This window comes from Branchiostoma floridae, chromosome 11 (genome assembly GCF_000003815.2).
Source record: "Branchiostoma floridae strain S238N-H82 chromosome 11, Bfl_VNyyK, whole genome shotgun sequence".
NCBI lineage: Eukaryota > Metazoa > Chordata > Leptocardii > Amphioxiformes > Branchiostomatidae > Branchiostoma > Branchiostoma floridae.
The window spans coordinates 7906938-7920860 of record NC_049989.1 but is presented as its reverse complement, the minus strand read 5'-3'; the positions used below and the strand labels follow the sequence as shown (position 1 = coordinate 7920860).

At 38.5% G+C, this 13923-nt stretch overlaps 1 protein-coding gene across 4 annotated transcripts in view; it reads left to right on the top strand.

Annotated features, from left to right (window-relative positions):
- The window catches only part of LOC118425793 (rabphilin-3A-like), a 51760-nt gene that overhangs the window by 27524 nt on the left and 10313 nt on the right, over positions 1-13923 (top strand). For 3 of the 4 annotated variants that reach the window (XM_035834881.1, XM_035834883.1, XM_035834882.1), the window contains exons 3-11: positions 803-946; positions 7431-7560; positions 7796-7882; positions 8210-8378; positions 8865-9014; positions 9411-9563; positions 9955-10002; positions 10870-11073; positions 12399-12478. In XM_035834881.1, the coding sequence (XP_035690774.1) occupies positions 803-946; positions 7431-7560; positions 7796-7882; positions 8210-8378; positions 8865-9014; positions 9411-9563; positions 9955-10002; positions 10870-11073; positions 12399-12478 (1165 nt within the window). The remainder of the gene's footprint in view (positions 1-802; positions 947-7430; positions 7561-7795; positions 7883-8209; positions 8379-8864; positions 9015-9410; positions 9564-9954; positions 10003-10869; positions 11074-12398; positions 12479-13923) is intronic. The other variant, XM_035834884.1, reaches the window with a different exon arrangement.

Here is a 13923-nt window from a genome sequence, read left to right as displayed (position 1 = left end):
CAGTATATTAAAAAACCCACCATACTGATAAATAAAGGAAATGAAGGGTGTACAATAGTCATGTACATTACACATGGATCAAACTAATCAGTCTGGTCTTATGATAAGTTTGATTTAATGTGTGTTACACATTTGAGGCAGTCTATTGGTAATGTGTTGCAGACAAGTACAATGTAAAAGTACAGTGTACAATGCATTTAATATCTGAGACTAGTGAGGATTAGTGATCTGCATATACAATGGCTACTATCAGTTGCTTACTGGGATTCAAACAGCAGTGTTATCATTTTCAATTATTGCTTCAAGATTAGGTGAAAATGGTGATGATGTACATGTCTTTTGCACAGAAAGCTGTTTATATGAAGATTTTGCTTTCAGCATTGTCCATTTTTCTGGACTACATTCACAAACATGTCAATAACATAACTCCCTTTCCTGCTGACATAGCCGTCACATGTCACACAAGCTGTGTTTGACATTTCCAAAGCTGTTAATCTTTTGCCCTCTGGATATCTTATGTAAGGCTTTACACAGATGGTGCTGTCAGATATCATGAAACTTTCTTGTGGAAGCTTGAGATGTACTAAGGACTTTTCCAGGCAGCTGAAATAAACAGTATTAGAATGAACTCCCACCCCCGTATTCCAGGTATAGAAAATGATCAGTGTGAAGATGATTTGAAAAGGGAGGGAAAATATTGTTCAATTTGAGATCATATTTAACCAAGATTGATAGTACTACCAGTAAAGCTTGATTTGACTAAGTTTTACTTGTTGTAACAGTCATTCAATGCTTTTTCCAGACTGAATGCAGGATGGTCCTTCCACACAGACAAGCTGACATCGTTCCAGAAGCAGCCTCCGCTGAGCAAGGAGGAACAGGACGCCATCCGCAAGGTCATGGAGAAGGCAGACTTCATGGAGCAGATGGAGCAGGAACGAGTCGGGTACGTCAGCATCTCTGACAGTTGTTATTGTTATTGGGTGGGCTGATTACTTTCTTTGCAGTCCAGAGATGAATTCTGAGGAGCTTACAATAGGCAGGCTAATAGGAAGGCTTTTGAACCACTCACACAGGGAAAGACCCTTACACTTTCGATAAGTGCGGTGGGTTCTGAAAATGAGTAATACTAGGTAGTATTACTCATTTTCACCTGAGTGAAGAGAGGGAACTTGTTTATCTCTCTTCACTCAGGTGAAAATGATTAATACTACCTAGTATTAGTCATTTTCAGAACCCAGTAATACTACCTAGCTTTACTCATTTCCAGAACCCAGAACATACAAGACTCAGCCTTCACAATTGAAATATTGTGATACAGCCAACTAGTGAGAAAATCTAGAGCACGAAAATTTTCCTCTTTTAGAGCCCTTCACAGAGGTCAGTATGTACACTAACCTAGCTTTGCAGGAAGACAAACAAGTTAAGTCAAGATACAGAAAGGGCAGTTGTGTACCTTGCTACCTTCAATGTGCAATGTCACCTATAATAGAACAGTTGTGCTCCCTATATCTCACCTGAAGTTGAAGGCATGATGACAATGTTTTGCTTCAGATGGCCCTAAGGCCCTGAAAGACACTAAAAATGGTGCATTGCAACTTTGGTGCTTCACTAGTCACTGATGAGCTCCCCATATCATTTTGATAAATAGATTGTGCCCTGTGCATATAACTGATCATTGTGCCTATATCCTAATGAAAATAAGAACTTCAAGGTAGACCTGTTGCTATTAACGACTAATGGTTGTTTTTGCCCAAGTTACAAAAGCGCCTGTCAGAATGTGCTCTCTCATGAGCAGATTTCACAATTGTTCAATTAAAGAACATATCATGGCTGAAAAGTATTGCTCTTTCAGTTTTCAACAAGTATCAGTAGAACAGGTGGAAGAACAGTTAAAATCACTACACCCTGGCAGAGCCACCGGGCACGATGATATAGACAATACCTTGCTGAGGCTGTGTGCTAACTACATTGCCAAACCACTTTGCCACATCTTTAACAGCTCCCTTGTGCAAGGAATTTTCCCCTCCCAATGGAAGAAAGCTAAAAGTAATTCCATTAATAAAAGACAAATCCTCCCCACTCAATGGACCAAATAGTCGCCCAATAAGCTTATTACCTGTCATAAGTAAAGTCATGGAGAGAATATGTCAGAAGCAAATACAAACTTACATGGTATCAAATGATATTTTCTCCGGTAATCAACATGCGTATAAGCGCTTCCACTCCACTTCTAGCGCGCTCACACAAATGTCAGACTACTGGCTGGAAGAAATAGACAAGGGTAACTTAGTAGGAGCAGTTTTGTTAGATTTTAGTGCTGCTTTTGATGTTATCAATCATGAGATCTGTCTGGCCAAATTACAAAGTTATGGCTTTACACAATCTGCCATAAACTGGACAAGAAGCTACCTAGAAAACAGGAAACAGGCCGTGTTTGTGAATGGAAGCTACTCATCATTCATTGAAACAAAATGTGGCGTACCCCAAGGCAGCTGCCTCGGTCCCCTTCTCTTCTGTATTTTCACAAACGATCTGCCAATGGTAACTACCCAAAGTGTGGTTGTGATGTATGCCGATGATTCCACCCCATCTACATCAGCTTCTGACATTACAGAATTACAAAATAAGCTGCAGACAGACTTGTCTAAGATATGGAATTGGGTGAGGACAAACAAGTTAATCCTCAACATTGGCAAAACAAAATCAATCGTCTTGGGTTCACCACATAGGCTAAAAAGGAAGCCGAAGCTACAACTTTCCATCGAAGGCAAAATCATTACACAGGTGGAACAGGCGGACTTACTAGGTGTCACTGTGGATCAGCAGCTCTCATGGGCTCTACAAGTAAACAAAACAAAGATGAAGATGGCAGGAGCTCTTGCTTCAATTAGGAAATATAAGGAATACTTCACTACCAACCTGTTGAAAACTGTGATACAGACCTTGGTCCTATCTCACCTAGATTACGGCTTAGTACTCACGTCCTCATCGCCTCAGACCCACCTAGACAAACTGCAAGTTATCCAGAATAGAGCAGCTAGGCTGGCAACAGGTGCATGTTTTGACGCAAACCTAGACGTACTACATAATCAGTTAAACTGGCCCTCAGTAAAAGAAAGACTTTTCACAGGCACTATCAACATATTCCATAAAGTTGTAAAGGAAAAACAGCCAAAATGCATTTTCAGTCGTTTAAAAACAGTTAACACCGCACATTCTCACAACACAAGACTAGCGCAGAAAGGAGCATTCCTGCTACCTAAACCCAGAACTAATGCCATTACTCGAACCTTCTTATACAGAGCTATCAAAACATACAACACTCTACCAATTCACATTACATCCTCAAATCCACGTGCTTTCAAAGTAAAAATCTGGTCCTGGACAAAAACTCAAAGACATAAAAACTCACCTATCAGCTCATGGTGGTAAACTTGACTATGTCCCATCTGAGTGTATATTTCATGACCTCTGACCTCCACAATATCTAATATATGATAATATTATGTACATGTATGATATGATATGATAATAATGTTTTTGTTTATGTTAATTGAATGAGGATAATGATGAATTGATTGATTGACGTTATGAGTAATTTAATGTATAATAATTGCATAATATGATAAGTTAAGAATGTTAATGATTGATTTATGCTAGTTGTCTGATCAACATTATCTGTATAATTTGTTGTTATGTATTTTATTCATTGTGTGTAAAGGACTCCAGGAAGAATAGTTCAATGTAACTAATGGAGATTCCTAATAAACAAACAAACAAACCCAGGGTTGAAAAGGGGTCTATTCCAAGAGGACAGCCAAATGTGAGGGATGTCATTTGGAGAATTGAGGCTGTGTGGAGTGGAAGATAAACAGGCTTGAGTGATAACTGGTATGATGGAGATGTACCAGTGAGCACGTTGCCTCTCTATATAGCTAGTGACAATATGTAGCTTGTTTTTCCCAAGTTATTTCAAGAGGTACATGTACGTCAAAGTCGGCTGGGGGGATCAATTAATGTCAGAAATAACAGTACTTCAAAAGAGTTCTTCAAAAATTGTTTACAATTTCCTTACAGTACAAATGTAACTTAAAGTGTGATGCAGAAAGTGTGATACATAAACTTTGATATGATAAAGGGCAGTTCCAAAGCTCAGTTCAATAGTTGAAATTCAGGTGAAACACTGGAGAAACACACCCAGCAGAAGAGAAGATATTTCCTGTGTATATTCCCTTTTTTCTCTAGTTAGACTTAGAGGGTTCCTAATGTTTGCTTTGGAGGAAACATATTCAAAAGGTTTACTTATTGCCAATTAGAGACTGTGATTCCAATGTGTTTCTCATGAGTTTCATGGTAATCAATCACTTCTAGGAGGAGGGCATAGCAGACAGCAGGCTGGCATGTCCTTGTGTTTCTGTGGGTGGAGCAATTGGTCATGGATATTAGCTATGCTTTTCATTGTGTATCCTTCAGTCATACATTGGAATCCCATTAGGAAAGTGTCCCAGTATCATATGTATGTGTATACTATATGACTGAGCTTGTTAAAGTAGTGTGAGCTATAACAAAAAGCTTTCCAATCTGTAAGAAGTCTCGAATTAAACTAATCCTCTTGCCCTCCCGCTCCCACCACATTGGAGACAGTAGTGCCTGGCTAATGAGGCTAGAATCAGGTGAAGATGTATTACAAAGCTACCTGGCACTGTCTATTTTGTGCCACAGTTGCACCGTAATAATCTCAAGAAGTCTCCAACGCCTCTTTTTTCATCCCATTAAAGCCTCACACAAATGTACCACTTGATGCTAGCATGTAGAACTGAAAGGTATTCTCTTTTGTACTCTAAATGCAAAGCCTTGGGAGGTTGGCAAATGGAACAGTGGTGCTTAATGGCTTTTCTCTCTGCCAACGACAGACAAAGTGGATGTTAAAGTGCACTTTAAGTGATATTGATGGCTCAAAGAAAGATTTAAGGAGGTTACAAAATGTGGACTTGCCAGCCGTGAACTTTAGGTGCGTATTCCTGTGTTCCAAGTTGAGCCGTGTGATATGATGTGCAAAGGTCAGATCAGAGTGCAGAATTATTGGCTATGAAACACTTTATATCTGGTGGAAAGCCAACATTTGCCAGCTAATGCAGGATGTTTGCCCCCATCACTTTCTGAAGTTGTACCAGAATATCGAGTTTTATACCATGATTACATAAAAAGTAGACATGCATAAGAATTATAGCCTGAAATGTTATAATTTCATGGACAAAATTAGCAGAGAAAAAGAGCACCTAAAATGCCTGCTAGGGTATGAAATCAACTACCTTTATTATGAACAATATAGAAAAGGAGATGACAAAATTGCCTTATTAGTATGGAACTTAGGACTCTTCAATCTCTTGTGTTGGAAAGTTTGGCCTGTTATGCTAGGAAATGGCTGAGAAAAGCCGAGAGGAAACAGACTGTTGATGTTACTTGGGGAGACATATAATATTGCGGAGAAGGATATAAAATCCCCTAAAGATTTCTCAATCAATCTGGACTACAGATTGTCAGATACCAAGATTGTCAGATGTCAAGAATCTGATGTTTTGAAAAAGCACCCGGTCTATTAGATTGTAAGCAAAATATATCAGATATACATGTCCAACCTGAAGTTGAGAAAGGTACAATTTTGTACATTATGCATGGACAAAGTAAATCATGTATAAGTTATATATGATTGTGTAAATATAAGGGAACAGAGAATGATGGATGCTATCTGAGTAAAGGATAACTAGGTTTCTTATTACTAAGCACTGGTCAATACTCTAAATCACCTGCCAAGGGGTCTGTAAAACCCAGATAACGCTGATTCTAATCAGCTCAATCAACCCTTTCTACTGCTGCCATGGCAACAGGTAATTGACAGGTCGTCACGGAGGCTTATCTCTGGATTACGTAGAAGCAATTTGCAGTAATGCTACATTTGACCTTCCTTTCTGTGCGTACATCCGTGAGTGTGGTTTGGTAATACCACGCTGATTGCATGTTTGTAATTTAGTAAAAGGCCGGTATGAATCTCTGTAATGTACAAAAGTGCAGTTGTCGATCTTGTCCGTAAGTAATTCTAGTGAAGCCCATTACTGGGGCTGCACCATTGCGCACATGGCTGATTCTCTCTGTGTGTAAATGATGACTGACAAGATGACATCTGCTCCCAGCCCTCTGCATTAGCACTAATGGGACCATCCCTGATGGAAATGTGTAGTGCATGGTACTTATAGGGACAGTCCCTCAAGTTAATGCAACATTTCAAAATGACATTTTTTCTTATGCACTTTTGCCCTTTTAAGCTTTCATTAGGCCACCCCAATCTGATTTCGTGGTTCTCTCACTGAGTTCTGCATTAGATTACTGAATGAATCAGGCAGGCTAAAGAAAAAAGTGTTTTCCTTTAATGTTCTTTTGTAGTGCATATAGAAATGGATGAAAACAATACTATGTATAAAACTAATCATACAATGATACAAAGAAACATTGAAGATTGTATTTATTTCAGTTATTATTATAAATCAAAATTGAACCTAATGCCAAAAGGATGTTGAAGGCTTGTATCACCCTGTACCAAAGAGTGGATGAGCTACTAATGCATAAACCCCATCTGGCAGATGTTTGCAGTACTGCAGTATCACTCAAGGTACAATAAGCCAAGTAAGTCTGTGCCAGTGATGCTGTACATGGTGAGGTGATCACTGAAGCAATGATAAGTGACAAGCAATAGTCAGCTGGTGGTAGTTCTGGTGCCATTACATCACCATAGTTACATGTGGTAGTTATGGTGCCATTACATCACCATAGTTACATGTGGTAGTTATGGTGCCATTACATCACCATAGTTACATGTGGCAGTTATGGTGCCATTACTTCACCATAGTTACATGTGGTAGTTATGGTGCCATTACATCACCATAGTTACATGTGGTAGTTATGGTGCCATTACATCACCATAGTTACTAAGTTAGTGACAACAAATTCTTTGTATCTCATGTGCTGTCCTCGGTGCTGAAATGCTGTTATTAGGATAAAGATGGCATACGATGGCAATACTGTACTGGAATATTTCTGCACACTATAAATACTATGAATTAGTATTCTATTCTACCACCCTTCCTCATTCTTGGTGTAAATGTATGCCTAAAAGAGGGTCAAAATACTTAAACATTTAGTTTTCTACCTTTTGCTGTGTTCTTACGTTTTGAAATTTTGTGGTGACTTGAAATGAAATAATCAAATACTTTCTGTCTTCCATTACTATGGTTATTTCAACCAAACAAAGAGGTATTGCAAACTCTCAATTTTCACAGTGTCAAGAAATTTATGTGCTGCAAACCTAGATAGATTTAGAGTTGCCGCATAATAATAGCGTGTCCCAGAAATTGTGCCTTGTATCTCTGTAGCTGCCTGGTGGATAGACTAGACAACATGAAGAAAGCTGCCAAGGGCAATGGAACTACACAGTGTGTCCTGTGTGGGGACGCTTTCAGGATGCTGGGGTCCTCACCTCTCACATGCTGCGACTGCAAAAAGGTACTGCAACGTTTAACACTCATCTTTCAGCATACATGACTTCTGTATACATGGAGAGACTTTTGGTACATTATATAAATTGCTCAGATTATATAAAGGATAATTGTATGACACTGAAATTATCAGTATGATATTTCTATAATTACATTAGTTTAAGCCTATTCTTAAACTTTGATTTCAATAGGTAATACCTGCCTGATGTGTGTTAAATTATGTTTAAAATCTTCACTTTCAGCATGTTTGTTCCAAATGTGGAGTAGAGCTCACCACAAAGTTTGGCAGCCAAAGTTACCTGTGCAAGATTTGTAGTGAGAGTAGAGAGGTGGGTCTTATGCAGCTTTTCACATCTCTGATATGCATTTCAAACTATGAAATTTCATCTTCTGGTGCATTAATGAATGGAGAAAATTTGACAATGATAAAGACAAGGATTGTCTTTAACTGTTGATGCCAAAATGTGAGCATTTGAAAATTTGATTTGCCATAAAAAAGTAAAGCAGCAAATTCATGTGCTAAGACATTGATTTGGCTTCATCTAGTTGACCATATGTTTCCAAATGGTAGCAAGGCAATAAGAGAAAAACCATGCGACATTAGAAGATTGTATGAGCTGTTTATGGAACATATCAAGACTTCTTATTTCCCCCAGATGTGGAAACGCTCAGGAGCCTGGTTCTTTAAGGGGCTTCCTAAGTATGTCCTGCCGTCTGAGCAGCAGAAGAAGGATGATCCTCGGGGCAAGGGTGGCGCCCGAGGGGGGTACGGGGGGCGCAAGGCTAGGGGTGGCAAGTCTTACAACACCTGGTCTAAAACTCGAGGTTCGTGTACACGCATTTGTTGTTACATAGTCAGTTCTATTTAACACAATTACATGGATCAGTAAGTGCCTTTAAAGCTACATATATATGTATGGTTGACAATTATGTGAAAAGTTTCTTTTTTTCAGAAACAAGTTGTAAAGTTCTTACCCAGACACTATGTAATTATACACAGTCATGCATTTTTCATTTTAGTGCTTTACAAAATCCATATTCTATATGTAATGTACATGACATTGTATGTTGTTTTGTGAATTTTTATTTTTGGCAACACAAAAGTGTAAAAGCCTTTTGCTTAGGTGGCTATAGAAATTATATTAAGTCCAATCATATAATCTATTCATGTACCATGTCATGTATTGAATTGGTTTCTTAATCTTTGGCTGACTGTGCATTTCCGACCATACAACAAATCAAAATGAACAATTTAAGTCAACAGAGTTTTACTTCACTGTAAAATAACTTGAAAGTATTTGCTCTTTTTAGGAGGTAAGGGTGGATCAGCGGAGTACAGCGATGAAGAAGAAGATGAGAGTTCAGAGGATGAGATCAGCCTGGGACGCAAACCCCGCGGGAGGGGCAGGGGCACAACATTAGCAGCAGCAGCAGCAGCAACGGCTCCTCCTGTGGAGTCAGGTGAGAACTGCAGTCTATGGCTGAACTGCATTTCTAAACTATAGCTTAGATCAAGGAGGTATAAAACCTCCTTGCTTAGATGGAATGGAAAACTGGGTCACAAAATTGCCAGATGTCAAATTCTTACTAGACTAGAAGTAGGTGAATATAGCAAGATAGTACATATATATACTCCTCACACCTTTCTATGTATAACAATGTGCCAATCTCTGTTTGTATAGCCCTTGTGCTACACAGTTAGTTATGTGAGCTTTTCTGTTAGTGCCACGTGTGTTCAACTATCTTTCTCATGTGGTAAATGCTAAGCAGAAAGTCTTTGACCAGACATGTGAGCTACTGAGCTCAAAAATGATTACAATGACTCCAAAAACAAGACTGTGAAAATGGCTTCCACAGATGCTGATTCGGCCAGCATCGGCAGCTACAACAGCAACCCGCTTTACGATAGCCGAACCAGCATCACCAGCGCAGGAGCCTACAACCAGCACAGTGCCACGGAGAGCATGTACGGAGATGTTGCTGAGGACGCACTGAGCGCTGGAAGCCCCAGTAAGTCACAGTTAGAGCCTATATGTAGGCAGGTAATATGAAAAAGTAGACTCCACCCCTGGGGTAGCACCAAAAATTAGCATGAATACAATGAAACCATGTAGAGCCACAATTTCATAGAAAATTCCATTGAAAACACTGTATGAGGAGACTGTATTGGAAAGACGTGTATAAAATGAGTTCCAACATTTTGGTAGACACTGTCAGATGATTTATGAAATCTAGAAAATAATTTTGATATGCTCTTAACACAATAGTTCATTGACATGTCCTAACACCATAGCCTAGATATAGTCCCAAAAGCTTTAATCTTTTTTGATACTGATTTTCCCAGAAACAAAATATTACTGTTTCTTACAAAATAGAATGACTTAAGAAACCATTTTTGCAGAGATCCAGACAATACAGGAAAGTCAAGAAAAGAAGGGATCGTCAGGAGGTATAAATACTGTCACCCACAATCATCACACAAAAAAAGTCACAATTTACTAACTTTCCTGATTGATAGATCTAACAGCTGGGAAGTAGGTAGTACATGTATGAGGGGTAATTATCAATGTGTGGTGCTGTGAGATTACATTTGCAATGCCTTAAAGTGCCATGTTTTGATCAATTCGTACAGGTCAATTCTTTATGACCTTGAATCATTTATCTGTAATGAATGAATTTTCTAACACACTAATCATATTTTGCTTAATGATTCTTCTCTTTAATGTGTTATGATTGTGTTGTGCAATGTAGTTAACTAGTGTGAATAACACAATTTTTGCCCAATCTTTGATTGATAATTGAGTCTTTTCCCATTTCTTCTTTTTTTTCTTCTTACTGATTGCTTTGTAAGTAGGATGAAAAAGATAGATTCCATAAAAGGTTCAAATTCATACTTTCTGAATGTTTCTTCTTCATGAAGAAAAAGAGTACTGGCATCAAGTAGTTTGTAATTCAGTATTATAACTCAGGGTTGTAGCCAGCCAGAAATCATTTTCCTTCCCCTCAATTTTGAATGGCTTTCCACAGCGTTCCTATATATCTAGACCCTCTGAAATGCTATTTCCTGCATTTTGAGGGTTAAATGTTGCTCACAGAGGACGGAATGGGCAAAAAATTTTCCGTCCCCAGCTACAAAATTCCATCAAAGGACAAGAAGACGGATGCTGGCTACAACCCTGTTATAACTTAAAGCTAGGAATCATATTGATAACATTATGTAAAACTCTAGATCATTAAGATGTATGAAGAACAGTAAAATCTATGAAGTCCACCCGACCTACTGCCTCACATAATACCCCCCCCCCCCCCCTCGCAGGCCTGAGTCGACACAGCTCAATGCGTTCTCAGAGCAGCATCCGGACCGACCGGTCCGACGGCGTAACATGGAGGCAGAGCCGGGAAGACGATTATTACGAGGATGAGTACGACGACGCTGGAGTCTACGTGGGACCTCCTCAACATTCACAGCTTCCCGTGGACGAACATGATGTGTACAGTCCTGACTTTGAGGAGGAGGACAGTGAGTCACACTTAGTCTAACATCTTTTATCATGGTACTTGAATGGAATGAAAGCTGTTGGTGTTGGTATTCTAAAACTTTTACATCCAACACAAAAAGAAAGATGTCTCACTTGTCCGAGTTTCAGCCATATCAATTGGCCTAAGTCAGGAATTTAAACCACTAATAAGTACTTCCAGGTACCTCATTTGCATCTGAAAGTTTGGTCACATTCCTGAGGATATCCATACAGATAGAGCTGAAATTTCTATGACATACATGTACATCTTTCTTTTGGATGTTGAACATAGGCAATTAAACTATAATGTATACTTGTATCTTGCAGTGTTAACAATTTGCTAATTATTCCCATCCCCCCCATGTAACAAACTGAAAATAGTTGGTTATAGATCTGCCTGCAGTAGCTTTTACTTTACTTTTTATTTATGAATCTTCATCAACTTTCCTAACCTTATTACATTGCCCACTAAGCATACTACAATATATTCATCCCTATGAGTCTGCTTTCATCCATGACTTCCCTTGAATGTCCTCAGACCTTTGAATTTCCTTTCCTCTATGAACTAATAAGGTTGCATTATCATTAAACTATTAAAAGATAACCTAATGCTTAATGTATGGGTAAATCTTGATACCAAGTTCTGACTTTCTGAGAATCTCATATGAGGCAAACTCAACTCCAACTTGTGAAGATTTTGTATTTCCAAAACCATTGTCCTCAATATGTCTTCAAGTTGGTAATGCCATCATGCTAATCATAGTATCTTTTATGTAAATCAGATGTTAGATAAACTTAGAATTCAGTGTGAAAACTATGAAGCCAATGAAACACTGATTTGAGACTATTTTGAATCAACAAAATATGTAAGTATTTGGTAAATCATCTTATTTTCCCACAAGCACAGTTTATGCACTGTTAAAAATAGCTCAGGAGTCCAAATCAACTGTTAGTCATTGAATTTTATCTATTTCTGTGATCTATTTTTGTTCTTAATCTTTGCAAATGAAATTGTGATCCTATTTTTTTCAAAGAGACTGTTTCGAAACATCTAAGTTAGTTAATTGATATTATCAATTATCACATTTTAGTATCCCTACATGTACATACATTGTACTTCTTTGGAATGTTACAAAATGCATATACAAACAATTGACATCATTTGGATAATAGTCACGTATCATTATTTGTCAACATGAGATTGTCACACATTCAGAACCTGGTACCAAGATTTATCTGTAATCTAATTAAAGTTTTGAATACTCTGAGTTCCTTAACAGTGTGGCATGACATGTTTGGATGTTGTTATCGTTATTAACACGTGCAGCGACTCTCGGCTCCATTGAGTTCTCCATGCTGTACGATCCCCACAACGCCGCCCTTCACGTTAACATCATCCGGGCTCGGGTAGGTGGAACAGTAGGGGGGATATGTAACCATCGTCCTCTGCCAGGACTTACACAATAGTCTAGTATCACATAATAGACATTTGTAAACTTAAGCAACAGCTAGCTATCCATCCCTGTGGGTACTTGCAAGCCATCAACCAAGTAAGATACTCACTCACCTGTTATTGGAAGGAAAACTACCAACCAATCACATCTCTGTTTATTGTTAAGAGGCAATATGATTGGTTGGTAAGTTTTCATCTAACAGCAGGGGGTGTATCTGATTGGTTGAAGCCTGGCAGGTGCTACAAATGTTACCAGAGGGACAGCTGATTGGACTGGGTTGTTTTGCCTTTGTGTGTTGCATAAAAAAAGCAACAGGACTGGCAGAAGATAATGATTATAATAAACAAGTGTCACAGGGTGTCAAGGTTTCACAATAAGACACTATTTTCCATCAAGTTTGCATTGAATGTTCAGCTTCTGTACAATTCATGCATCAGGAAATAGTCTGTATAAAGCAAAAGGTGGAAAACCTGTACAATGTCATATCATTTCAAAAAGATGCAATAAGAGGAGAAAAAACTACACATGCATATACTGGACAGAAACCTGAGATTCTAAACAGCAAAATGCAAATAACATACACTCATACTCTGACACACTCACCGACTAATTCTTAACTTCTCAACCAACCAACCTCCATACATATTCTATATACTCACATGAGTTTCATAAAACTTTGATATTATGCGAAACAATTTGTTTCACAAAAGTACGCATAAGGAATAAGCACCATATGTGTAGCTGGGAGAAAGATTTGGAGTTTGCCCTGATCATGAGTACATAAAAATTTATATATGGCAAGAAATCGGACATAGAAAAACATGACCCATTTCAGAACTTTACAAATAACTTTACACTGAAGAATACAGCACCCAAGGGAATTCAATCTTTAGGCAAGACTAATTTGAAAGGTTATGTAACCTCCTTTTCTTATGCTGTCCTAGACATTGTTGTCTTTATACCAAATCTTACATATCTTATCTTTCAGGCACGGGTCATCTATATACCACAATTTGCGTTCAACAACGGAGAAATGCTCCGAGAAAAAGACATTAGTTACATCTTGCAAACACAGGGCCAGGCTCTCCCATTAAACAGAGGTCCTGAGAAAAGAAATATTTCCAAACCTTACACTTTACACTTTACAGACGCTTTTATCATAAGCACACAGGCCAAGCGAAAAAAAAGAGGCTTATTTCCAAATCTTACACTTTACACTTTACACGGACACGGCTCATTAACCGCATTACAGGCTGAGAAAAAAATGGAGGCCTTTCCTAATCTTACACTTTACACTTTACAGACACGGCTATCTTAGCACACAGGCCCTGAAAAAATTCGAGGCTCTTTTTCCAAAGCTTACATTTACACTTTACAGACACGGCTAATGACAAGACC